The sequence below is a fragment of the Athene noctua genome, chromosome 4, assembly GCF_965140245.1.
Source record: "Athene noctua chromosome 4, bAthNoc1.hap1.1, whole genome shotgun sequence".
NCBI lineage: Eukaryota > Metazoa > Chordata > Aves > Strigiformes > Strigidae > Athene > Athene noctua.
In genome coordinates, this window is record NC_134040.1 from 17,244,694 (window position 1) to 17,272,410 (window position 27,717).

The 27,717-nt window shown below is 41.0% G+C and overlaps 1 protein-coding gene across 2 annotated transcripts in view; it reads right to left on the reverse strand.

Annotated features, from left to right (window-relative positions):
- PROM1 (prominin 1) overlaps nt 1-25,809 on the reverse strand; it is a 63,575-nt gene extending 37,766 nt beyond the window's left edge. The window contains exons 1-4 of one of the 2 annotated variants that reach the window (XM_074904557.1): nt 25,581-25,807; nt 19,362-19,773; nt 3,504-3,562; nt 513-539 (exon numbers count right to left, since the gene is read on the reverse strand). In XM_074904557.1, coding sequence (XP_074760658.1) covers nt 513-539; nt 3,504-3,562; nt 19,362-19,578 — 303 coding nt within the window. In that variant the 5' untranslated portion in view covers nt 19,579-19,773; nt 25,581-25,807. Of the gene's footprint in view, nt 1-512; nt 540-3,503; nt 3,563-19,361; nt 19,774-25,580 lie in introns of both variants that reach the window. The other variant, XM_074904558.1, reaches the window with a different exon arrangement.
- Between the last annotated feature and the right edge of the window lie 1,908 nt (nt 25,810-27,717).

A 27,717-nucleotide genomic window follows, 5' to 3' on the forward strand; every position in this document is an offset into this window, starting at 1 on the left:
CCAGCACAAGGGCAACTTGGCAGTAAAAGGTTGAATCTGAGGCTGTGTATTGTCCTGCAAAGTAAGTTACAATTTCTCACAAGCTATCAATCATGCTCTAGTTCCAGCTTTGCTGATGACCTTCCTCACAATCCCTAATTACCAACTGATCCAAATACAGCAACCACCACCATTAGCAGAGTTGCAAATTTCTGACCTAATTACCAATTCTAGGATGAAATCTATTTTTTGTATTATTATTATTTACAATTGCTAGTTAAAAGCTGTTATCCCTTCTGAAGAATATAAACTAGATGCTAGGAAGAACCACTTGGCTAGATTTTGCAAAAGAATTACCATTTTCTGGTTAGATAAACACTAAGAATTATTTGACAACATAAATTTTAAAACAGGTTAGGTAGAAAAACGTATTTTAATAACATTAAAAATAGTTATGGATGTTTTGATAGAAGTAGTGCTTACAGACACGGTTAGTTTTTTTTCAGAGCTGTACATCTACCATAAGACATTACCTGAAGAGTCAGGACAACATTTTCTGGCTGTGGAAGTCAAAACAAATGAAGAATGTGTATAATACACAGGCAGCATGCACAAAAAAAAAATATTATGTGAATAATGAATAATTAACCATGACTAAAACATTTAACAACACAGAAACAATAACAAAAGGCCACTGAAGTAAAATAATACATAGAAGCACAATTAAATAATTACAGAAAATTATTTACAATAAAATACACAGCAGGTAATTTCTGGCTTCCTTGGTAAGTGAAAGGAATCTAGTTGTCCAACAAATATTTCCAACTGAAAACAAGAGAGAAGTTACTTCTGCACTGAGCATGTTTCATGTAATTCCCAACACATCCTACAGAAGGACAGAGATTACATTACTATGTGGTTTAGTGATTTCTTCACAAATTCCACCTGTCAGAACTGACCTATGATATTCCTGACTTCTTTTCAATGCTAATTTTATTGTGACCTAAAAGCAGCAGCTTCAGTAGCAGTTTGAAATTGTATCACCTTACACACAAAATTCACCCTCAATTTAACTAATTGGGTAGAGGCTTATTTTAAATTATTCAAAAGTAAAAAAGAAAAGGCATTCAAGAAAGACTGAAGAAGTCTATTTATCATGTTCTTAACTGATTTCTTAGCTGTAATTTCAGAAAAACACTGAAAACTAAATATTCAATGTCAGGAATTTCAGAAGAACCCAATTTCCCTTTTGTTTCCAGAATGGAAATATCATTTCTTGTATTCTTCCCCTTCACCTCTGTATAACAAGTTCAGAGCTATAACACTTCCATCTTTCTCATAAGCAGAAGAGAAAAGGGAAATGGATGAGCTAAGGACAGCAAGACCCCTCAACCCAAAGCCTGATGCGGGATAATCAGAAAATATTCTCAAGTCTTAACAAAGTTTTTTCAGCGTCACACACATCTTTATGAAACTTCTACTGGACAATATGCTTAAAATGTTCAAACTCATACTTGGAACTATACTTTAAATGGGAGGAAAACAAATGCTTATCCTTCTTTAGAAATCTGGTACCAAGTCCAACTGGGAGGGACACAAACCACAGAAGTGTGAAGGGTCTCCTGGATCACAAAGACATTCTACAAATAGGTTTAAAAAAAAAAAAAAAAAAAAAAGAGAAGATACAGAGGAACAACAGTAGAAATTTAACAGGATAAATATCAGAAGCAGATTTCCTGTTCTTGCTACTGAAGGGCTCTTCCCAATGCTTGGTGAACTAGCAAGTCTTCTTACATCGATGTACATGTAGCCCATTTCTGCCCCTTTGCTTCTGTGATAGCACCATCTTTTGCCCAAAGAGCAGTTTTTTCTTCCTGGTGTTTCCTCTTCATGTTTATAAATAGAGAGTAACCACCCCCTTTATCAGTTATTTTGCTAAGCTAAGCAAACTCTTCCAGTCTCCTCTGAAGACCTGTGTGTTTCTGAGACCATCCTAATACACATTTTCTGAACCCATCCTACTCCAAGTTCATTCTCCCTAAATTTGAGTGATCAAAACCACAGGTGACATTTCTAACTACTTACCGCACACTTCACTGACATTCACACTTCCCTACCCGCCCTGGAAATTCCTCCAGGGGCACACCCACAGTCATGCTGGCCTCTTCACCGCTACCTCTCACTGATGCTTGTGTCTTCCGAGGGACTTTTTACTTGTCCTGATAGATTTTCCTCTTCCAAATTTGTTTTAAACTTTTGCATCCTATTCAGGTCAAATTTAGGGCCTATAAATAAATGGCCTATTATCTGTTTTACTTCCTAAGCGCACCTAATACTGTATTTGCCACTCTATAACAACACAGTATTTTAACAAGTGTCTCCACTATGCTGGATTACAGCTGTCATTAGTCTCAAATTTCTCATGATTTACATAGTAGTTACTAAATCCTATACTCGCACTCACGTATACCGCCTACGATCTACTGGTTTTGTCCAAAGACTCTGCTAAGCAGGTCCACCCTACATTCTTCCCTGGGTGTACAGGCACAATCTGTGATGCACTGCTCTCAAAGCCTCACCAAACAAGCAAGCATACAGGGTTGACAAGAGTCACTTGATGCAGCATAACAGTATCCACATGCTCGGATGTCATTCAGAGGTTATCAAGCTCCTGGAGTGATAGGCTCATGGTCAGGAAGGCATGGAAGCACAAGGCTTTCCCACCCTCAAATCTCAAGATCTTTCAGGTTATCCTGATTCAAGGCAATAACGCAATGCCTGTATGTCAAGTTCCATACTCATCTTCCTGACAGGTACACCATACTGCAGGGACTGAAAGGAAGTAGCTCATATGAAGTAACATGTCCATTGCATGGTCCTGGTTAAGGTCCCTACTGCAGGAACTCACAGTGACACTGCTTCAAAGATGGGGTACTGTCCTTGAGAACAGCCTAAAGTCAGATCCACATTATGTTCTATCTTCTCTTGCTACCAAGTACCCTACGAATTTCCATTGTTACAGGATAATCACAAACCTAAAGAGAGAATGGAAAATATCCCTGCTGTGATTAGCACACTATGTAAACTAAAATATAAGTAGGCTATGGAAATGATGTTTTACAAAGGCATCAGAACCAGCATATAAATTCAGCTTTCTGAGAACAATAGCTGACACTAACATGAGAGCTGCGCACTAATGGTTCTCTCCAAATGTTTTTTAAATAAAAGCAGTAATTTTCAATACAAAGAGCCTTCAGTCTTTGTGCAATAGACACCACAATCATATTACAGCTGGAATTTATAAGTGAGCCTTAACTACTCATAGCTTCTTTACAGTGGCTTAGTATCTTTTGAAAAGTTCTGGTCCCAAATTTTGTATGACATCATCACACACATCATTCACAGATTTCATTCTTGCATCCTGTTGTTATAGCTTTAAAATACTACTTCCTGTTTTAGAAACAATACTGAATTTCAAAATCACTGTTTTCATTATCTTATGCAGATACACATAGACAATTTACCTTTTGATAATCACCCTGTGTATTTCCAAACTTCTGCTGTGCTAGTTTTCTGATGAGATCTGAAAATAAGCAAGAATAATCCAGAGTTTTAAACACATAAATAATAAAAACAGGGAAAAGAGGATGGCATGAATTCTACTGTTAGGTAGGCAAAATGAAATTACGAACAGACATCAACAGAATTGGCAAGCATGTAAGTCTTTCCATAAACCTGTCTAGTTTAATCCGCTGTATATTTTATGAAGTCACAAGAAGATAACCAGGTTATCTATCAATTAATCAATTCCCACTGAAATACAGTGAAGGTTTTCCAAGGTCATCCTCTGTACTATATAATCCTGACTAAAAGTTAATCACAAACTTATCAATTACTTGGACAAAGTTCTGAGTATCAGTTTTGCTTCATGTTTATGACAAGTACATACATGCATACATACATATATATACACACAGAGAATTAGATATATAACATGTAAACCAAGCATGTTAATTATAACCTTGATTGAATGGTACAAGGAAGAAGGCCCTTATCTTGCCAACATTTTTTTTCTTTCCTTTTTGTTTGTTTTTGGGTTTTATGGGGGTTTTAGTGGGTTTTTTTCCCCCCTCTGGACCAACCACCTTTGCATTAAAGTATGCAACGCTGTCAAAATAAATCAAAAAGCTTAACACATGGCAATTTACTGTGAATGCAGCTCCATCTAACACACTCCTAATATATTCACAATATAGACAAAATACAACCACCAAAAAAAAGGAAGTAGAAAGTTAACACAAATAATGCCACTTAACATTACAGATACAATTTCACCCACCAGCTTCTTTCAGTATACCCCAGCCACTGGAACAAATGGATTACCAGCTTACCCTCACCAAGGTTTTGCCAAGCCTGCAGGAACTATGGTGCAGACTGTGGCTCCTGGTCATTTCTGTGACACCCTGTACTTGGAGAGGAACCCCCAGCTCTGCAGATCCTCTGACTCAGAGGGGCATCACTGGGTCTGGGTGTGCTCCATGCTAGGCTATCTACAAGCAGCAGTGTCTGGGAGGCAGGACTGTCTGAATTTCTAGTCTCCTCTGACCAAGAAGAAACACATTATGAAGGAGCACACTACACCTCAAAGAGAAGCACTCTGTCCATCATGTTAATATAGATCTGGACTACTGCCCCAATGGTACTATTGCCCCACTGTTAGTCTCCCCATACGCAACTCAATGTACTTGAGGAATAACCTCTTATGAATTACCTATCCTGAGGATCAATAAAGGGCCTGTAGATTCAAAACTGACTGTTTTCCAAAAAAATCCAAGCCCTCTCAGAATTTACTACAGCACTCACGAAATATCTTCAGTGAGTTCACAGGGGCTGCGATCTCACATCTCTCTAAGCCTGTATATGGCTCAGGAAAAGAAACCCCTAAGCAAACTGCATCCATGGTCCTCCCTCCCCAACATCCTACAGGGTTCGGAATATGGACTCAACTGATCTGCAAGTTGAAGAGATCCTGAAGAGTTCCTTGCAGAAAAGCATGTCCAAGGAAGGAAAGCACGTAACAGCGAGGCAACAACTGCTGTTTCAAGGAAAGTACTCTCTGCAAGGAAGATGCAGCCAGCAAGACTGACAAAAAAAAAAAATAAAATCTGTGAACATATCACTGGAGTCTCAAGTTTCAAATTATCCACAGATGGGAAGTATATTCTAAAATGCAAAAAGAGTGCTAGCAGCAGATGGTCAAGGACTCTCTAAGGTGAGGCAACCTCATTTTGGAAAGACCATACATATGCTAGAAGATAAGGCTGAATCCCACAGTAACAGAAGTAAACCCAAAACATATGTAATAAGCACCTGGGAAGAACAAAAGAGTTACATCCCTGCCAATCCTTCAAGCTCTGGACCTTGAGTCAGGAGTGTGCTGAAGGAAAGGGCACACACCACTGGATAAGCAACATGCAGCTGATTTACCGCTGCAGCTCTGAGACATCTTGCACACTGGGACCAGAAGAGTCCTCCCTGTATCAAAACCATTCCAGGAACCAGCCATGTTTCTCTGGGAGTTTCAGTGCCAAGAAAGCGTACAGCCAAGTGAGGCAGAACTGTGCAAACCCCAAAAATTTAATTCACACTGGCTGTTAGACAATTTTTTCTTCAGCAGAGGCAACATTTCTTTCTTCTTGTTTATATCTATAGACCTACCAAATAAGTAAATTTAAGAAGCAATGGTGAATACATAATGCAAGGAATCTTCTCTACAGCTAAATGCCTTTTAGCAAGCAGGAGAAGAGAAGGGCTAAAATAACCCTTGTTATTCAACTATTCAGCATTGTGTGACAACACACCACGGAACAGCAGCTAAAGAGAAATTTCTACCAATTTTTATCAGAATGCAATGGGAAGGAAGAAAAAGGAATAGCTTCTGTGATCCTCAGTGGCATGGAGCAGTACAGACTGTCTGCATGGGAGCCGAAAGCCCTGGACCCTGTGGCATCACCCTCCTTGATGCTATTCTGAAGCCAAGCAGGAAGCCTCCAGCAACCCGCCCTCACTTGCAGACTGCTCTAAACTCAGAGGTTCATCTTACTATGGAAAAGGGTTGGACCCAACGACCTCCAGAGGTCCCTTCTGATCTAAATTATTTCAAAGTTATCTTACAATCATGCTGACTTTTTATTATAAATTATTTAGTGGAGGAGTGAAAGCACTGCCAGGAAGCATGTAACAAAGCTAAATCTTATTACTGACGAAAGCTTTCTTTGATACATTTCCTACTGTTGGGAATCAGCAAAAGATAAAATTTTAAAAGCATTAGCCTTTCCTGTTAAATAAAAGTAGAAAAATTTTACCCATTCTTTAGCTGAGTGTGTCCCCATCATCAATTAACATGAAAATTAAAAAACCCCTAAACATTTTACATACATCTATACATACATATATATTTATGGACATCTGTATGTATATGTAAAACTACTCGAGAGAAACAGAAGATATTTGAGGCTAGAAGGGACCCCCTGAGATCTTCCAGTGCAGTTCAAGATTTCAGTGCAGAGTCACCCACTGCAGGTTACCCAGGGCTGTGTCCAGTTAGGTTTTCAGTATCTCCAAGGAAAACATCCAATACTTAAAAAACAAACAAAACAAACCCACCCAAAACTGCTCTGATTACTTGTGATATGCTTAAATTGGTCAGAATGTTCCGGATTCACAGTTTTTATTTATACTGTTTCCATAATTTATAGCCTGCCAGTAAAAAAAAAAAAAAGACAGAAATAAACCTGAATACATTATAACAAACTGATGCAGAAAACAGCATTTTCAATGTGTTTTTGAAATTTAGAGGCTCTAAAGTCTGTTCAAACTAAAACAGCTTCAGGTTTATAACAAACAAGAAAGACTAAAAATAGGTAGAAAAAGTTCCCACATGGATAACTTAAATAGTGAGAACAATACAGTTTTACACATATCACGATGGCCACTATTACAAAGCCCATGTTTTCCTCTTAATTTTCCAGAATGTGAGATTTCTATGCTGAATAAAGATTTACTACTTGCTTTGTAATGGTTTTTCAGAAGTAACATGACGCTTCAGGGTGTTTTTCTCACCAGGCAGCACACAGTGATTGACCAGTCTTTACTGTGAATTTACTATTTCAATAGCTTTCAGTATCAACTACATCAGACACATTCCCAGTTAATTCATTTCATATTAAATGTGGAAGTCATATATATTTCCCATAAAAAAATAATTTCGGCTATAACTGAAGGTGAGATTACCTGGAGTTATTCACCCACACATCTGTAAGCACAAACATGCCTTAGTGATCCTGCAGTATCAAGAATCTCCCTGCTCACTGCAAGGAGGGTTGGACTAGATGATCTTTAAAGGTCACTTTCAACCCAAACTATTCTGATTCTGTTTGGTTTTATGCACATTGAGAGTAATCACAGCTGCTAGTGCAGCAGTTAAGGGTTAAGCAGGGGAACATCCTGTGCCAGGTACTGTGTAAAAACAAGCATCATGTTTTCAGTCATGGCTACACTGCTCACTGTATCACAAGGAAGAGACACCTTAGCTCACATTTAATTCAGCCTGTGATTTTAGTTTGCTTTTATGAAACACCTTTCCTCCCTAGCTAGAACATCTCATCTCTAGCATTCAAATAAGTTTTTATTTAAAATTGAACTAACGTAACTCCACACAACTCTCTTCTGCATTATCAGTAGAGTACCACCTTGACGCTGATTTCTGTTTCAAATATAAAAGTGCTAGGAAGGTGTGATAAAGAAACCATGTCCTCTATTTTCAAATTAACGGGATTACTTCTGAAATCTCAGCTTGACCAGCTGCACACATTGTTTCACAGGACCAGTAATCCAAGGCTTTAGCAGAGAACACATTTTATCACTGGGGTTAAAGAGATTTACCTTGTGAGGCTCATTTACACAGCTAATGACATTACTGCTTTGCTGTCTCCTTCCTGCTCTCATCACACATGCGAAATGCCATCTGCCCTAGTAAATCTAACTAGCCAGATGAACTGTTAATTTACCAATGTAATTTGTGATGAAATATTAAGCACCTCTGAGACCCGGTTAACAAAACACAGTCACCAACTCCTTCATTGCACATGTATTGTGTACATACACTTGGTATCCCATTACCCATCAAGAAAATGAGGTTAGCACTAGGCTTGCTTCTTAGAACTGTTCTAGAAAAAGGGATAGGAAAAATAATCGAGATTTAAAAATAAGCTGTCTGGCTATTAAGTACCAACACAAATTAATTACAAATTCTTCTGCCAAGAAAGCTTTTCAAATCTAGGTGACAGGAAAACAGTTGGAGTAAAACCTTTGGGAATGCTGTGCTTCCTCTTCACTCAAACAATTCCATTGAGTCCATTCAGTTTTAGTGCAACTCCAGCATTAATCAAATTATGCCAGAAATTAGTTTATTTCGCATGCATAATATAACATATTAGGCTTCTATTTTGAAAAGGACTTCAAGCAAACCAGTAAGAACCATGACTGAAACATTCATGTCACACTTAATGGAGATTTTTCAGAACAACGGGAGAATTACACAGATAATATACATGATAAATTAATAACTGCTTTATTGCTATCTCATTCTAATGCATATCATAGTATTTCTTCCCATTCCCCTTCATCTATAACAGAGTCAATGGACTACACACACGGAACAATTCAGCATCTCTCTGAATATAGGTCAGTTTGACCACATTTAGTGTCATAAATAAGTAGCAATAATTAGTCTGAAATTAATTAATTAAAATTACTTCAAGCTTGAGTTTTTTCCTAATTATGACTCAGACTAATTCTTACAAGTACAGGAAAACCAGGAAAGCTCTATCAGCCTTTCAGACTTACCATCAGAGATAAAAATCTTTCAGGTATCTTATAGCAAGTTTTACTGCAAGTTCAGTTTATTGACATGTTAAAATACTTGCTTTGGCTTGAGTGTGGCTTCGGCTTCTTCCCCAAAGTTAGAAAGCCTCTAGCCATTAGCCTTTACTATGGTCAGACTTCGCTCCCATTGAAGAGGCCTCCTTCAGCAGGTAACCCATGGTCCTCCCCTTTACTGCCACACAGCTACTTAACACCTCTGCTTACTCTTACTGTCCCTAATTACACAGCCAACACTTGGCTCTGGTTCCACTGCAGAGCAAGGTGGGACCTCAGGAATGCTGATGACCAGAGAATCCACCATAAACGTTGGTGCTGAGACTGCAGAGAAAGTCCTGCTGCACTGCTCACCCCATGCTGTTGACATGTCCTCTTTCTGCAGAGCAAGAAGAAAACTCACTCTGTAGGCCAAGCGGGAAGTCTCAGAGGTGAAGAGATCTTCTCACTTCCCACACAGTAAGAGACTACTTTAGTCCACAGATGAGGAGTCCAATCCATGCATTCACTCATACAATCTAGACCATTCCTTTCCAACACCAGATTCAAAAGGTTCACTCCCCTCTTCACATCTCCCTCAGACAGACTTGGGACATAACCCTTGGCCCCAAACGAAGCAAAAAACCCAGCTTTCTCAGATAAATTCTCCGCACAACTTTTAGGCAAGCTATCTCTCTATACAATTCCCTTTTTTTTTTTCCCTTGAACTACTAGAAACATCAGTCTGGTTCAGCTTCCACCCTCCTGCTCCTCACAAGAGGCCACTCTGGCCTTCTTCCCCTTGAGCACAACTCCCAAGTGACACCTGCCTTCCTGCGCTTCTGAAACCCACAAACAAGATCACCTACTTACACTACAGAGATGGTGAAAGGAAATTTTCTGTTCAATCACCTGTTTATTCACCTTCCTTAAAGAAATAACGTGTAAAAACTATAATCTTAAACCATCAGCCATGTCTTTGGACAAGAAAAAAAGGCAAGTAAGAGAGGAACCTTGTTGCTGCACCTTACCGCTGACATGCAAAATGAAACCCTAGAACCTGTTATTCTACAACAGCTGGAAGAATTTGTTTGAATGGAGGTAAAAAACAACAAATAGATACTAAACCGCCTCAGTATTTTAACCTCATCTCATCTGCTACAGCAACCTGTCTTTTCACCTTCTTCTGCCTTCAGTATGCTGTTTCCTCTTATCAACACAATCATCATCCATTTCCATTCCCTAACTCCACATTCTTTAATTACATGCTGATCAAAAGCAAGAGAAATACACTTATCCTACAGTACTCCGGCTCAGTCTCAAAATCCAACAACACACAACATGACAAGTGAAAACATTGTAAATGCATTTTAAGGTCTTGGCAGGCTTGTAAAACACGTACTGCTTTATTCATAGTTGAAAGGGCAAGCTACTAGACCACCTAGAATTGAGTCTTGGCTTATACTGGATGCAGTGAGGGGCAATGTGAGAGAGGTAGAGCTGCAATATGACGTAGGTAATGAAGAGATGAACAGCTACGAGCCAGATTAAACTGTAGAAGTGGCCTAAACAGGGTGAGCTTTAACCAGAGGAGGCTGCATTAACCAGAACATGAAATTAAGATCCCCTTTGCACCCTCCTGGCAGAAAGTAACATTGATCCACTGAAGAAGTTACACAGTGGTGGATTAGATAACAGTAATAGTTAACTAACTTCATTTGCACACACAAAAAGTTCCCCAATTTCCCCAAAAATGTGGATTAAAGAAGGGAAGTCTTATAAATTTAGCTTCCTCAAGGTTATTATTAGTCAGGAAGTCCAAACAGGTAATTTAAGTCTTCCACAGAAAATCCTCACACCTTACAGCTGCCCCAAACTTGAGTTTAGTCCTTTAGTACAGTCACATTTTCTGTTCAGGCACATTTTACTTTCCATCAACATGCACAGACAAGGTTAAAAAACCTGGTCAGGAAAAGGTTTAAAGAAAAAAAGAAACTGCCACAATATTGACTGTTAAAGGACACCTAGAGTGAAAGATTTTGCCTTTGAAAGTAACCTTCGTAGGGACTTTCTAGTTGTTTTTTGCTACAAAATTAGTTCTGTTCCTTCTGAAGTTTTGGAAAAAGAACAAAAAGAGACAAATCTTTAGAAAAAAAAAAATCTTTGCTTGGGAAGGCTGCAATAAATTTGCATGTATCACATAGACAAAGTGAAGTAGAAAGCTTTGAAGAAATATTCCACACAGAAACTGCATTTTCTCATTTTCTGAAGACAACAAAACTTCTGTAGCGCATTGCTCATGCCACAGCAGCTGTTTTTTGCCAATTACTTTGTTTGCAGTAGCTACCTAAAGTTCTCTCTAGGCCACCATCTGCTATGTATTTACAACAGATTACGGATAAAGATTTAGCTTGGTGCACTGTGTATGCTTGCCCGTTTTGGCACACTTCAGAGACTGAGCAACTTCTTGATAGTGTGGGTTGTGTAGACATATTGGACTTGTAACTTTGATCAAAGTAGTAAATATTTAGACTGGATGAACAGCAGCATTTTTCCTACTCCTTTCTTTCCACAGAAGTTACTGAGGAACTGCACAGAAAATACTTTCATATTGAATTATTGTGAAGATGAACACAGATCACAATCATAGAATGGTTTGGGTTAGAAGGGACCTTAAAGATCATCTAGTTCCAACCCCCTGCGGTGGGCAGGGACACCTTCCACTAGACCAGGTTGCCCAAAGCCCCGTCCAACCTGGCCTTGAACACTGCCAGGGAGGGGGCAGCCAGAACCACTCTGGGCAACTGTTACCACGTCTCATCACCCTCACAGTGAAGAAATTTTTTGTTAAATCTAATCTAAACCTACCCTCTTTCACCTTAAAACCCTTTCCCCTTGTCATATCACTACATGCCCTTGTAAAAAGTCCCTCTCTGGCTTTCTTGTAGGTCCCCCTTAGGTACAAGGTAATTGGGAATAACATGCTGGAACCCCCTTGGTACTAGCTTTTAATTACTTCAGTGACTGGCATTTTGGCAGCTTCACTGAGATCACTCAGCATTCCCTCTGTTTATCCATTTCTGCAAGGCCCACAATTTTCCACATATGTTCAATAACTGTGGCACACATATGGGCTTAAACTACTACAGAGATCACTACTTCACTCAAAAAATCAAAGCAAAAGTTGCTACTCTGAAGAAAGTTAATTAGGCCTCAAGTCTGTACAGGTACACCCAGTTAACTTTCAACTGAGTTAAACAGCTAAAGCAATAATCAGTAGTCATAAGAATATTCACTCACAACTGTAATCACTGTTAAAAGTTCACAAAAATAAAATAATTTGGTATACTTTCAAATAAAAGTAAGATCCTGACTATGTTATGATGCAATACAGGTAATAATTTAATCACAGAACTGGTTTTAGATTAAAAGAATTATAACTGCGTATTGCAAAAAAGCATCAAAGCAGATTTGTGGGGTTTATTCGTAACTGGTAGGCTTACATTAAGATGTATATACTGATAGATTAGTTAGTTTAAACTACAATAGTTGACATTTGTGGCAGTTGGTTTCCCTTCTCACAAGAAGATAACTTGCTTTTGGAAATGGTAGAAGTATACTCAAAAGTTTTAATACCAATATGGAAAGATTTAATACTCTTAAAAGGATGACAAAACCCACTAAAATTAATACTTACACATTTATTTTGCTCCAGCAACTTCTCAATAGTGCATATTCACTTAGAAAAAAGCATAACTTTTGTTAAGATCTAGAAGTTACACAAAGCACCTTGAGAAGCAAAAAACACAGTAAGGAAAAAGGGAGAGGAAAAAATTCTAGTTCTCATAATTTCTAATGTAATTAAACATTGAATATGAGGATTTGTTGCAAAGATCTATCAAATTCTTATTACTGTGGCTGACATCATTCAAGTAAAGACCATCGCTGAACAAGACCTCGGAGTTTGCTGCTCTGCAAACAACCACCTAAGCAAACTGTCAGACAAAAATTGAAAGGGCTAGGCTAATGTCATCTAACTAGGATTGTCTGTAACAAGGAAGAGAAAAAGGTCAGATGATTGTTTTTCCAATAACAGGCAGCATCCATACAGTATCTCACATGATTAACTCAAAATGCTTCATAACAGCCAAGATGAGGGAACTGAGAGGTCCCTTAGAGGCTTGTGAAAACATTCCAGTAAGTTCAGTGACATTCCTTCTCTCTCCTCTCATCAGTGCCATGAACTACAAGTTAGAAAAGAGAATGAGGTTCAGCACTGTGGATAGATAAACTTGTAAAAATTAAACAGAGGGAGAGGATGGACAGTACTGTAGTTGCCATTGTTAAGCTAGGAAAATCATAGAGCCCCAGAAGAATAGCCTGAAAACCTCTAAGATATCTGCAATCACAGATAATTTTCAAAGAAGCTCACACACAATACATATTACTAGAGAATGTGGCCAACTCTAAACCTATTCCATCCCTTCTCATCATACAAGATGCTGCACGTATGCTCTGGAAGTCTCAAAAGAAGCTTTCATGCTTTTAGTGGTTTAGATTTCCTGTTAACAGAGGGAGGGGCCTTCTTTACATGGGGTACTCTGTGATTGTGCCCTGGCATCTGAAAGACAAAACTTAGGCTTTGACCAAGTTGATGCCCAATGTGCTCAGCTCTTTGCTATGAGATAATAAATGGGGTGGGCAATCTTTTAGAGAAGTTAAGAAAGATGAATGCATGCAAAGCTTAATTCAGCATTTTACTGTAATTGCTAGTAGACACACGCCACGCTACATTCAACATATCTAATGTTACCACCCCCACTACACACACCACACAGTAGTACTAATTATCTAGATAAAAGCATTTTTAGGACAGGGTACCTTTGCATTTTTCTTTAAAAATATATAAACTTTATCAACGAAGCTTATAATCTAGCCTCCAAGAGGCAAAGTACTGCTTGAGGTGCCCTCCAGCCTATTACCACAGCCATCTGTGGTAATGCCACTTCTGAACACTCTCCCCATAGAAAGTAACCCAACTCCCTCAAACTTTTCTTGAGGTTCATTTTCAGTAGTTTCTACCTTCTGGCCCAATACTGTTGAAATTGTGAAACTGGATTGTCATTTTCCAATTGCTGTCAAAGCATGTTTTTTCTCCTAGACACAGCTGGCAGACTGTATCAAACCAGATCAGGGCAAGCATTGAGGATACTGTAGAGAAAGGATTCCAGATGTGTTTACAGTGCAAGATTTTCAGATGATTAGCTATGCTACACTGATTAAAAAATGACTTGCATCTTTTCCATATAATACCTGTCTGCAAGAAATTTCTTGTTTATGTAATACAAAAGAAGTGGGCAGGAAGACATCAGAGAAGCGTTAATGTCTGCAACTGCAGTTTTCTACAGCAGCCTCTAGTAGATAATCTGTATAAGCCTCCCCTCTCCAAAACCTGTCTCCCTCTCTGTTCACAAAAAAAATCCTTTTGACAAGCAATCTATCAGATAGTCTGCAGAACAGTTCAGAGAAAAAGGAATTGCATTTTTGACGACTAAGAAAATAAAAAAGCAGGCCTTAAATCTGCTTCAGAAACATTCTCAGAGTGGTTTTTGTTTACATGGGTATGTCATCAAGCAGAACATCTCTTTAAATTCTCATCATGAAGTGAGCAATGCTTTTTTAAATACTACTTCCTTAAGTGTATACAAGTGGGCAGAGAAAAGAAGAGGCTAATTTATTTTTGTCTTCCTGCTGCTCCATCTTCCCCAGTATTTCAGTATTTCCAATGCTAAGACACAAGACACTTCTTTCAACGTATAGAACATATATGCAAATAAAGGAGTACTATGAATCCCCCTTATCCCAGTTCTACTTAAATGACACCACCACTACTTGCTATACATAACTTCTGCCACTGAAACCTGCATTTTTCATATACACACTTTAGCTGGAAAAAAAAGTTACAGGGATGTGGTAGAGGCACTGACTCTACAGCTTACTGAAATTGTCATTTCACAATACAATTTAGCCAATCTAACAGCTAACTAAAGTGCAGGTCTTGCACTTCTTCCCTTCTCAGTTCCTGCACCAGCAATTGCATCTCTGCTCCCAATCCAACTCCCAGATGAAAGCTTTAAGAAAACCAGCCCAACAAGCACAGGGGGGTTGCTGTCCAACACTAGCTTAAAAAAAAAAAAAAAAAAAAGCAGTTTATCACATCAGTGCAGTTTCACACCCAAACTGAAACTGAGACTTCACACAATTGGAAAAAGGATATCATAATTTGTTTTTATAAAAGGTCATAACAACTTTGGGTACCTGAGCAGTATCTTACGTTGCTGGACTGCAGCACCTGCACGTAAGTCAGAGCCAGAGCACAGGCCTTTCACCATATGCTGGTGTGAACATGTCCAAGTTCCTCAGAAAGTCTCAAGTTTAAAAACAAAAGGGCATTACCAGATACACGTAGCTGAGTTTAGTTCCAGTGCTGCAACATCCAGACATGCGCAATTTTTTTCTGTAGGAGAGCTGTGGAAGATTACAAACAGGAAGCAAAACTAAAGTAGAAACAGGCAACCAAGAACTAAATAGTTACAAAAGGCAAAGAAGTTAGTTTTACACATACAAAAAAAAAAATTTTTGTATTAAATACCAGAGTATTTAGCTGAGGGGGTGATAAAGTCTTTTATTTGCTTTAGAATCTCACATCCCACACAGCTAATGTGTAAAACCACAATATCCTAGGAGCTCATCAAACCTACCTACAACAACAGTCTCGCATATGCATTTTCTATTACAGCTATACTAGCTATCAATACACTGTTCATTTTCACATCAAGTTATGTGATTTTATTTTTAAAATGTTAAAGTGTTTTAATTGCTGAATACACTAATGTGAGATATTAATTGCAGAGACAGGGGACACAAGACTAACTTGCTGAACTCTCCACTTAGCAGCTGCTTTAAAGGCTGACCAGATGAGGAAAAAGGAAGACCAAAAGGCATCAGAGACAGGACTTTGCATTAAAATAGTCAAGTTCTGATCCCCAGTCTTATGCTCGAACTGTTCAACAAGCGAAGACTCCACAAATAGAATTGAGAGGTGCACTCCAGGCTTGTTCTTGTTCCCCACAGGCAAACAGTACATTTAACTTTTCACACTATGTTTTGCCCAGGAAGTATCTGCATTAAACAGTTGAAAATGTTAAAGTTTTATTCACACTTCAGCAGAAACAGGGTTATCCAGAATAAAAAGCAGAAGCTGGAACAAAGCAGTGGTAGCTTAACGTAAGCGGCACAGTTGTCCTGCAATACATTCAGGTATAGTAGAGTTCAGTAAACAGGCCTGGAAGTTTTTTGTCTTATTTCACTTAAGAATAGGAGGAGTGGAAGTTTTATTCCCGTCTTGTTTTCTTTGTGAACCCTTCACATTTTCGTTACGAGACAAGCTGTGAAGCTGAAGACTTGTTGTGCACATCCTGCAAGTGGAATCTCAGATTAACATCATTTTACTGCAACTAACAACTGGTTTCCATGGGAACAAAGACGAAACCGTAAAATATTCCTAACAGCCAGAGGATCATAGTGACCATGCTCTGTCTACATCAAGTCCACATCTGAAGGTCTCCAACACAACAGGTGACATGCACCATGTCACAACCATGAACTGACTTAACTTTATTAATAAATTAATGCTTCAGTTTAAGAGAAAAACCAATAATTTGTTTCATTAGATGTCCTCTTAGCTGAGTGATAGAAACAACTTGTACTTTTCCTGTTATCATCCATTTATTGTAAGTGGTGCTATTAACAGGAAGAAATAATCACGCTCTATCCTACACAGTCCTCAACAAAAGGAGTAGTAGCACCTTCAGCTCCATTTTACAAATGGAGAAACCAAGGCACAGCAAGATTAAAGTGACCTAGTGAATCTCAGGTAGCTAACCAGTGACCAAACACAGTCTTCTTCACACTAGTGTATCATTAACTCAAAGCAGAGGCTGCTTCCCTGCCTAACAGTCTCCACTTAGGGGTAACTTCACTCCCATTTACACCAGTACATCATCTAGGGAGGACTGGTGGAGTTGAAAGCAGAATCTGTTTACACTCACTGAAGCATTACAATTAGGTATCTTAGTTCACTTTTTAAAAACTAGTTTCTTGCCATATCCGAAGAGCACAGTGCTTGCCTTAAAGATTCAGCAACTGAAAAAATCTTAAGGAGTTACAGCTCCTTGCACTGGTTCTGTAACTGTGCTTTAAGCAAGCACTATATTTAATCCCATTAATAATTTACCTATTAAATCTAGACTAAGTTGTATGTCCACAAACTGGATGGCAGGAACAAACGTAGAAACAATTACTCAGATTTAACAAAAAGAGACCCTTACAAATATTTTTGACTGATTTTTTTTTAAATGAAGTGTTCCCTTTCAACTTTTAAGTAACATATAAGAACATTTAAATAAAGGCTTAGTAAGCATGCAGGTACCTTAAGAATATTTCCCAAAGACTCATGATGTACTTCATGTTTTGCTTTACTGTAACAGCATAAAGCTCATACTAGCTTTCTTCATAAAAGTCATACCTGGACTGAAGGAGTATGAATGCTGCACTGTAACATATTCAGCTCCATCAGAGCTCTATTGGAAGCACAAAGTTGACTTGCAAAGGCAGGAATATCTACATGCAATTAGACAATCCTATCACTTTTTTTTCCCCTCACAGCTATGAGTATTAACAGTAGACTGAAAAACCAAACATCAAGTATTTCCAGGTATTAGGAAAAAGTATAAGACTACTAAGATCAAAGTTCTAAGTGACTGATACCAAGTCCTGCACACAAATCGCACTTCTCTATTTATGGTTCTATGCAATACACTTGAGACATCAACCTGGAGCTAACTTCTGAAGCACCAGCCCAATCGAAATGACAAAGTTTTGAGGTAGAAATATCAAAAGGCTTGCTTTTTGTGCCCATTTGTGATTATGTTCATTTTCATCCCTGAACCAGAATTAACTGTATTTCAAATTGGCAGTTTAAAAAACCAAACCACCACATTTCAAATATGTAACCACACCATTAATACACTGAATATGAAAACAGAACAGCATATGGAAAAAGAGTTATGGGGATTAACCAATTAAATGGTATGACTCAAACCAACATGATCTGTCAAATCTGTATTTTGTAGTGAGGTATACAGGGGCATGGGAAAAAGACCTCACCTGATGCAAATAATGAAAGCCAAACATAAAAATAGCTGATTTGGAAAAAAAGTATCTGCAAGGAAGGAAGGAGAGGTGTGAGATGTTCAAAACTTACATGCTAAGAACAAATTATTTATTTATGGATGACTTTTTTCTCCTTAATACTAGATTTCACAACACTACTCGATGCAGAACTTGTTACAAGCAGTCCCACAAGACTATAATCTTGATCACAAACTCTATACTCAATAATTATTTACATGCTTAGGATCCATAATATTAAATTTCATATACAAGATTACAGAACAAATTCCTGTTAATATAAAGACATAGTAAACATTGCACTGAAATCAAGTTTCCACAATCATAAGAGAACATTCAAGCATGTCTTCAGGCAGAACAAAGGCCTGTTTCTAAGAGCTGAATGCAGATAACAATGCTAACATATCCGATCTCAGAGAGGCAAATAGTTCATATGTGTATTTAATGGCAGGAAAGAGGCCACAAAAGCAGAGGTATCTGGAAACAGTTCCTCCAAAAGATGACATTACTGTCAGCTTCATGCAACTGCCCTCATTACACGTTGTGTAAGACCTGCTCAGAAGGCAGATCCTTCAGGGAACAGGCCAGGATTTTGCTCTCCTGGTTAACACCTGGGACTCCAGGCACTTGCCTAAATATCATTCATTCATTCGAGTTCATTTTCAAAAGTACAAGCAAATAACATTTCACAGGTATCGCATAGGTATGTGACCAAAGAATTTATTTAAGACTAAATTACTGAAGGTTTTCATATGTAAATTTAAAGATGTACTATAAAATAATATAAATGCCTTTTATACACAGTTACAGCTAAACCACCAAAGGAATCAGTAACAAACCAAAGCCAATCTTAGATTTTATTAAAGATTCACCTCCATATAATTTTAAGTGTCAGTATTATACAAACACATTAGCATTTTCTTTTAAGAGCTAAATGAAGCAAAAAACATTTTGGAAAATTAGGAAAATACAACTACCACATCCACAAACACACAGAGTTCCCAAAAAGCACCTTTAATCAATGCAACCTCAATAAGCACACACTTCTCTGACATCCTAAGTTTTCCTTTAGAAGAAGGGACAACTCATAACATGTGCTACTAACAAAGCCCTTCATATCATTTACTTCCATATTACGGTCTTGGTATCTACAACAGGACAAACATATCAATTGCAAATCTTTATTAAAAAGAAGTAATTTATCTGCTTACCTTGAGGAAAAGAATTTGGCTGCACTAAGTACAGGAATGAATGTACTATTTTAAACAAAATTCCTATCGGCCCAGGTTCATGATATGCACCTGTGTCATACGTCTTGGCTGGTACAAATCCAAAATCCAAAGTCCCAGGAGGTGGCTTGTATATAGGCTGTACCTCTGAAATTGTACTTCCACAAAGGAGCAGCAGCAAACAGAGTTCCACAGCCATTGCTAGCAGTATTCATAAAACTGGAGGTAGAGATATTTGTCCCACCAAGTCTAGAAATCTTCAATACATTCACTTGAGGGTTAGCTTTCTAGCAAAGAAAAAGGCTGGTGTGCCCTCACACCTTTTATTCTCTAATGTATTCTTGCTTCGAAGTGGTACAGAAGCCTCTTGTGGAAATGACTCAGCGCACCATCTCTGGCAAAAACAAAAAAGAGCTCATTAAGATGCGTGCAAGAAAACAGAAAAGTGCAAGATAACCTGCAATCTTCTTTGGAAATTGAACATATCAATAGTTGTAAAAGCAAGCCAGATAGGATAGAAAATTAAAAAAAAAAAAAAAAAAGATTGAGGTTTGTGAATAATATGGTCAACTACATACACTGTACTTGAAAGAGGGGAAAAAACAATTATGCACAGTTCCAGGTCAGTGAGTTTTAAAAAACAAAGCAGAGCACTGGGACAGCTCCAAGGGAAACGAAACTAAAGGAACAGTGTATGACTTCTAAGTACAATATGTCATGCCACAACAGTTAAACAACCACATGATGTTACTGTAGTTGATGGCAGTTACTACAAGTCATATCATCCTGTAGCTTCTTTAATCTCAGCCTTCCAGTAAAACCTTCTGGATGTCAGCTACTCTAAATCATCTGAATCATTAGCTAACTGAAAAGTTAGCAAAAACAAAAGACCAACAGAATTTCACCCTCCTGACAGGTAACAATGGGTGTCAGTAATTACCTTCTATTAACTCAAACTGTCTCAAGGCACTCCTCAGGAACTGGAGAAGTCAAGTCTTTTTATTCATAGCTTGCTAAAGCTAAATATCATTAAGATGACTCTGGATGCTTACACATGTTTAAGAATGCTCTGAATCTATGAAATTACAGCAGTTTAATCAACCACCACTTAAGAAATGTAAACAGAAACCCCTTTGGGTTTCCAACAAAACAAATAACCATGCTGTTATCTATCTGTGGCTAGGTAAGACTCCTTCACTTCAGTGTGGGCCATGGGGGCCTTCAAGGAAACAGAAAAAAAAAAAAAAAAAAGGCCAAACAAACGGCAATAGAAAACTTCTGCTTCTTTCTGACTGGAAGCCACACATACTTGAGTGTGTCAGTGATCACTACATTGACCTTCTCACCCAGACTGGCTTATCTTTGAAACGTCGTTGGTGATCTACCAGAGTGCCACTGGTGGGGACAGCTGGGAACACACTGCTCGTGACAAGTCACCCACTTCAAACTGGGGAGCACTCAGCACAAACTGCCTCTGCTTAGCATAGCTGTGTCTCCGTTGCCTTTTTCAGCAGCGCTACCCAACAGGAACATTTTAATCTCCACCTTGGTGTTCATACCATTCACTTGCAAGAATGACGGCAAACACCTTACAGCCTCAGCTAGCCCAATCCTACACCAATACCTTGACTTCCAAGGTGCTTCCAGGTCAAAAGGATGCTGAAGACAAAAGACTTAAAAAACAGCAGTACGGTGAAACTTAGGTCTCTCCCATGCTTTACGGTCTGGTAAAACACAGGCTACCTTTCTGAAAACCAGTACAGACTTGCAAGAAACCACGTTGCAGGTTTGTTTAATAGTCCACACTGCAATGAAAGGATAGATCAAGAAAAATATGGAACAAAGGAGTACAAGACCCAATCAAAGAACTAGAGACAGTTTTGTTTCCCTGAAGTCCAATCAAGCAAAGAAGAAAAACTCAAATCTCTATTTCCCCCTCATGGCTTGTGAAAACCAAGAAGAATGAACAGTAATAATGCTATGAATAGCAGAATTATCCAAGCCTTATTTAAAAAGGCAATGTTATCATAGTAACCACTTTGAAATACGATGCTCAACACAGGAGCACAAGAACTTGGAACACATCAAACCATGAGGATTTTCCTATCTGGAAAAGAATGTTTTGTTAAAGAATAATGACAGGAAAAAAAAAAAAAAAAAAAAACAACCAAACAGCCCCAAAATACTTTTCCTCATTTAATTTTTTCTTGAGATTACTTTTCTTCAGCCTAAAAGGTATTTTCCTGTGGAATTTTCTTTCATGCACCTATTACACACTAGGGCTGAACGTAGAAATGGTCAGAAACTGAAAACTGCTTATGCTGCAGTTTATTCTCAAATCTACAGAAACTCTATGGGACAAAATATCACAAGATCAGAACTAAGTGGAAAAAAAATTGATCTGCTTTAATAACAGAACAGTGAAGATTGTGCAAGTTTGATATAGTACAGTTCAACAGTTTTCTGAGAAAAAGTGTTCAAACTTTTTTCAAGTAAAGTTTAGTTTTCTGGAGATTTCTCAAATACAGTTGCAATACTTCAATGAGTTGGGAGAAAAAGCTCACCTATGGTGACTGAGCCTTGATTCCAAAAGTTAAGAAAACAGCTATAAAAGCATACAATACAGGGAAATGTTAGATGTGTTTGTGAAAGATGAAATTGAGAGGAAGACGGCCCCCCTAAATGGTGTCTTAAAGCAAAGCTAGAAGACAGGGCATGTTCTCTGTAGTGCATGCTGTTACGCTAGAGAGAGGGCAGAAGAAGAGAAAGTACATACAACTTTTGTTGTTGTTATTAGATTTTATGTTAAGGACAATTTAAAGTATATCTAACTGTACAAATAGGCAAATAATGCACTGTCCTCCCAGTAGAGAAATAACCACTATGCCTGCTGCAAGTGTGAAGTCATGTATTAACCAAGACATAAAGCTGGCATACAAGGCATAATACTGGTTTTAAGGCAAGGACACTAATGAAATTGCCAAGGACACTACCTGTACTGCAGGTACAAACAATATCCTGCTAAGTGGAGACTCATTATCAGCTTTCAATTACAAAGACTACTGAAGTCTCCAACTGTTCCTAATTTCCAGTTAAGCTTTTATAAAGTTCAGAATTTTTCAGCAAAGCAGGTGGGTTTCTTGCAAATCAAAGAATATGCTGAATTCTGACCATGCTGCCTTCCTCTCCCTGTGGGCAAATATATCCTGACAAACATGGTATACATAACCTTCTGAGCAATTCCTTCAGGCTGACACCAGATCTTCTCCACACTACATAAAACTCTTCATGTATTTTCAAGGTTACATTAATAATTACCAGGAACTTGCAGAAACACTATGAAACCTGTAACTCAGGACACCTCTGAGCATTCAGCATGTACTTGACCTACCTAAAAATAACTTATAAAAAGCTCCCAGCAGTTATCCTTATCTTGATATCCAAAAGAAACTTAGCTGGGAGCATATCAGTAGTCAAATATGCTAGACAAACAGCATTAAAGAGGAAAAATCTATCCATGAAATTTGTTACTGTGAGAACTGAAAGAATGACATACACACAAGTGACACATATAAAGAGAATAACATCGCAGTGTTTCATTGCAGCATTTGGCCATCTCATTTCCTCAGAAACAGCATGGTGTCGTTTCTGAGCTCTGTTATTTAGAATTAATGTATCACGGAAGCAGTTGCTGAACTCTTCTGCATCTCTTGCTCTTTCTTTCAAGAGGACTGGCTTCCTTGTGTTTAACGCTGCAATCCATGCAAATACAACGCTGCAGTGCAGTGATGCAACAGTGATAAACCCTGTGAACTGAAACTCAATCAAGCCAGAGGCTAGACTGCTAGTCTAAAGTAGTACACCAGGATGGGATGAGATGGTGGAAGATGCAGTTGTCCATAGGAAGACCACACAAGGAATCTGGCTATGTTTGTTATATTTTTTTTAATCAGTCGTTTGAAAATCCAAGTCCACAATCCCCCTGAGTGAGGTTGCTCAAGTGAGAGCAACCACCAGAAGACCAAAATGAATTAAAACAGCCACAAAAGGGATAGTTACAGGTAGACTAAGGCTCTTAAGTATGCATTAAAAAAACCCCACTCCACCACCTTCCCATCCAAGAGACAAGTTAGATGCTGGCAAGTTAAAAAGGTAGTTTTCTGTTACAAAATCTGTCCTAAACCTATCAACAATTACAACCTGTTGACATGGGAGGAGTAGGAAGCAAATAAACTTAATAAGCACTAGGGAGTGCAGAACAGAGTCTGGCAACACTGACAAAACCCAAATAGAATCTTCCACATAAGGTACCTCAGTATGCACCTGACATGCTTGCTATACGCTCAAAATGAGTAAGTGCTCAAGTCAGGAAAAACTGGATATTCAGAACCCAGTTCACTTTGAACAGATACTTAATTTGAAAATAAATAAATAAATAAATCAACACCAAAAAAAATCGTGCTGCTTTACAAGTCACATCCATTTGCAAACAACAGAAACAGACCTGTAAAAATTCCAAGTGAGGTATCGTCCCCAGAACATCAGCAGGTCTGCGTTTTAGCTGACTGCCCAAATGTTTAAAGTACATTTTGAGTAACTGAACAACAAAAAAAGCAGTCCATTTACCCTAGTATTCATAGAGTATTCCTTGTGAGAGCACTTCTCAGCATCACATAGAAGATTCTAACACACAGTAAAGGCGGTGCATGAGCAGGCAGTTTTTTAGCAGAGGTGAACTGATGAGGGCCGAGTACATGTCCCAATACCAGGGTGCTGCGACAACAGACCCCCTGTACTTCCACGGGCAAGACCAGGTCTTTCCGTCGTCGTCTTTCCAATCACTAAACCTGCAGAGACCTCCTCCTCCTCTACCACGCTGCTCAGTACCTGATTTGCAGACTGCATAGTGGCCCGGGTACCGCAGCTCTGCCTCTGCGGGAATGCCGACGGAGTTGGTAGTTTCTTCAGCACCTCCCCTGCACGCGTGTGCGGAGGAGGACACAGCCCGCCGTTACTGCCCCCAGCTGCCCCCTCCCGCCGGCTCTCGGATGAGCTCCCCGGCTCGCAGCAGCGCTCACCCCTAACGAGAAAAAGGTTTGACCAGCCGGGGTGGGCCGCCGCGATCTGCCCCGGTGCGGACCGAGCAGGAAGCCGCCAGCACCGCCGCCCTTAACTCCTCCGAGGCGGCACCGGCCGCAGCGCGCCGCCGCGCCGAGAGGGACCCCGGGCGGGAGCGGGCGGGCCCCTCTACCCGCGCACATCCACGGTCTCGCCGCAGAGCCAAGGCGCGGTTTTGCCTCCCCCGCCGCCGCCGAGCCCATGTCCAGGCCGGCACGGTGGCCCCGTCCCCCTCCGCCTCCCCGGCGCCGCTCAGGCCCCACCGCCCGCCTCCCCCCGCCTCGCCCCGGGCAGGTGCCCTCAGCGGGCGCCCTCCCCCCTGCGGAGCGGCTCCCTCTCCCCGGAGGTGTCCGGGTCTCTCCCCGCCCCGCTCCCGCCGCTCCTCTCTTTCCAGCGGGCAGAGCCTCCCCGCCGGCCGCCGACCCCTCCTCAGCGCGCCCCGCCACACGCGGCCCTCCGGGGACGGAACCCGCTCCGCTCGCGGCGGCCGCGCCCGCCGCCCCGCTCTGCTCCGCGGGCGGGGCCTCCCTGGCTCCCCGCGGACCGGCACACGCCGCCCCGCCGTGCCGCAGCCCCTTCCCGCGGGCCAAACCCGTCCCTTCCGCAGAGCCTCTGCCCGCCAGCCCGCTCCCCCGGCTCCCTTAGCACGGAGCGGCCGCTCTGCCCCCGCCTCACCCCACGCGTTCAGGGCCGGAGCTCCCGCACCGGAGCCTCCATCCCACCGCTCCCACAGGTCGCTCTCCCAGCCCCGACGAAGCCCCCCGGGATCGCCGCCGACACCCTCCCCGCAGGCAGCCCCGCTCCCTCGGGCGCCCGCCTCCCTCGACGGCCACCCGCCCCCCCTCACCCGGCTTCCCAGAGCGGCCCCCGCCCGCCGACACCTCTCCTCCCGCGGGGGAAGGGGCCCCCTCCCGCCCCGCGGCCGCGCTCTCCCGGCCAGGACCTTCCCGCCGCCCGCGGCAGGAGCAAACGGGGAAGGCGGCGGCGCCCCACCCCCAGGTGCTGCCCCCCCGGCCCTGCGGCGGGCAGCGCGGACCCCTCCTCACCCGCCCGCCCGCCCGCCGGCCGGCCGGCAGCACTCACCGGCCATGCGGGGAAAGCGAGACGGCGGCGGGGCACGGCCCGGCCCGCTCCGCTCCGGCTGCCGCCTCAGAGCGCCGCGGCGGTGGCGGTGCCGCCCGCGCATGGATTATGGGGGGCGGGCTCTGCCCCCGGCCCGGGCGGCGGGACCACCCCGGCAGGCTGGGGCTGGAGGGGGGAGGAAGAGGAGGAGCGTGAGGGGTTCAACCCCGGAGGGACCCGCCGGGCGAGCGGGTGCCGGGAGGGGGTCGGAGGTTTCGCGCCGCGGCTATTTAAAGGCGGCCGAGCGGGTCAGAGCGAACCCGCAGCCGGGAGCACGTAGCGGGCGGTGACCTGTTGCTCGCCGGGCCGGCTCTGCCCTGTTCCCGGCCGGGAGGGTGCCCCGACACGGAGCGGCCTCCGCCGAGGCACTTCCTTCCCTTCCGCGCCCGAGTATGGCCGTGCCATCCCTCGTCGGCGATTTCTCCCAGGGCTTGGTTTGAGTTCAGGCGGGTTTGCTTTTCCCGTCAAGGTGACTTACCCCATTTGCCTTTGGGAAAACATCTTGTTTTACCCTTCCCGAGAGGTGTCCTTATTTCTAGACGGCGTTAGCATTTCTTTTAGTGCCGGTAGCTGTGTTCTGAAGTGGTTCTTGTTTCTGATGGCCAGTGATTTACTGGTAAAATGAGAAACACTTTTCCTACAGGTAGCAATACAGTAATATACACTTTGAAAAGCTCCTGCACTTTCCTCCTCCTGCCCTTTACGACTTTTATTTGCAGCTCTGGTGTTTTAATATGATTCTCCCATTGAAGTATTAAAACATAAACATCATTCTTATCTCTCTTACTAGATCCTCTGTCATTCAGTGACACAGATTGAGGCAAAGCAAGAATTTGTGCTGGAGATCCAAGGTCATGCTGGTTCCTTGGAAATCCTTAAAACACTGATGGAGAAGGCAGTTCGTCTCCATTTTGTTAGGCAGAAAGAAATCAAGGCTACGGCAGTGGTCTGCATTGCTGATGCAAGTTTGGCCAAACATTGAACAGCTTTGCCACAAATGGTACTTGGTGTTGCTGAACTCTACCTGTATTTCAGCTCAGGGTATTTGCCAGCAATGCACATCAAAGAACAAGTTGCCACATTGTCTGCACGTAGAACAATTATTCTGACCACAGCTGATCCTGGACTTACTTATTCAGCAGGAAGATACATAATGGTACAACCCAAAACGGACAGAGCTCAAAGAAAGGCTCTTGACCTAATTAGAGTTCTCATATGCACCTTAAGCCGTGTGTCAAAGAGGGTCAATACTGAAGTCTTGAGGAAAACACAGAACATCTTGACAAAAGGACAAATACATTAAATTAGCCAGATATCCTCAAATCCAGAAGTAAAACTCTTAAACTTTGGATGAAAATTTCTCTAAATACAAGAGAATTTTCCTTCCAAATAATGGGCTGTGAGTGCCCGACACTATTAATGAGATGACCTGGTGAATGTGATTCCCTTGCTTCCATACAGGGTTAAAACAGAAAGGACAAATCTCTCTGGCCCAATTGACTCATTGACTGATTTTAAACTGTAGAGTGAAGGCATATGGCTATGTGATAAATAACTGCAAGGGTGGAATATTCTGCAGGAACCTGAAGAGAATGTGGAAATGTGGAAGAGAACATCGTGGAATGAAATTTCAGGAAATCTTTCCTTGCTGCAGCCAAAGACACTAAGATTTTCTTTTGGATTATTAATTCATAGAAGTTATAGGTTTACTACCATTTATGGTAGGCTACCACAGGGCTTCTAGGTGAGAAATGTCTGTAGTGTGCATAAACAAGGACATGCAACTAGAGTTACTGGAAAAAGATATTAGCTTGTGGAGAAAAATTGAAACTAAATCAAGACCAGCACTATGAACGGAGACATTTCTTCAGCAGACTAAGCCAACACCTATTTTCTGATTTGTATTATCCATGTCTAACGGCTTTCCTGCTTTTTTTACGGATGATGCCATCGATGTAAGAAAGCTTTCCAGTCACATCTGAGTTTCATTGTACTATTGGTATCTAGCCCGATACAGGGAGTTTGCCTAAGGTCTCTGGAGTGACTGAGTTAAGATAATTTATACCGTATTAGGTGCTGAAAATGGGTTCTCTGAGTA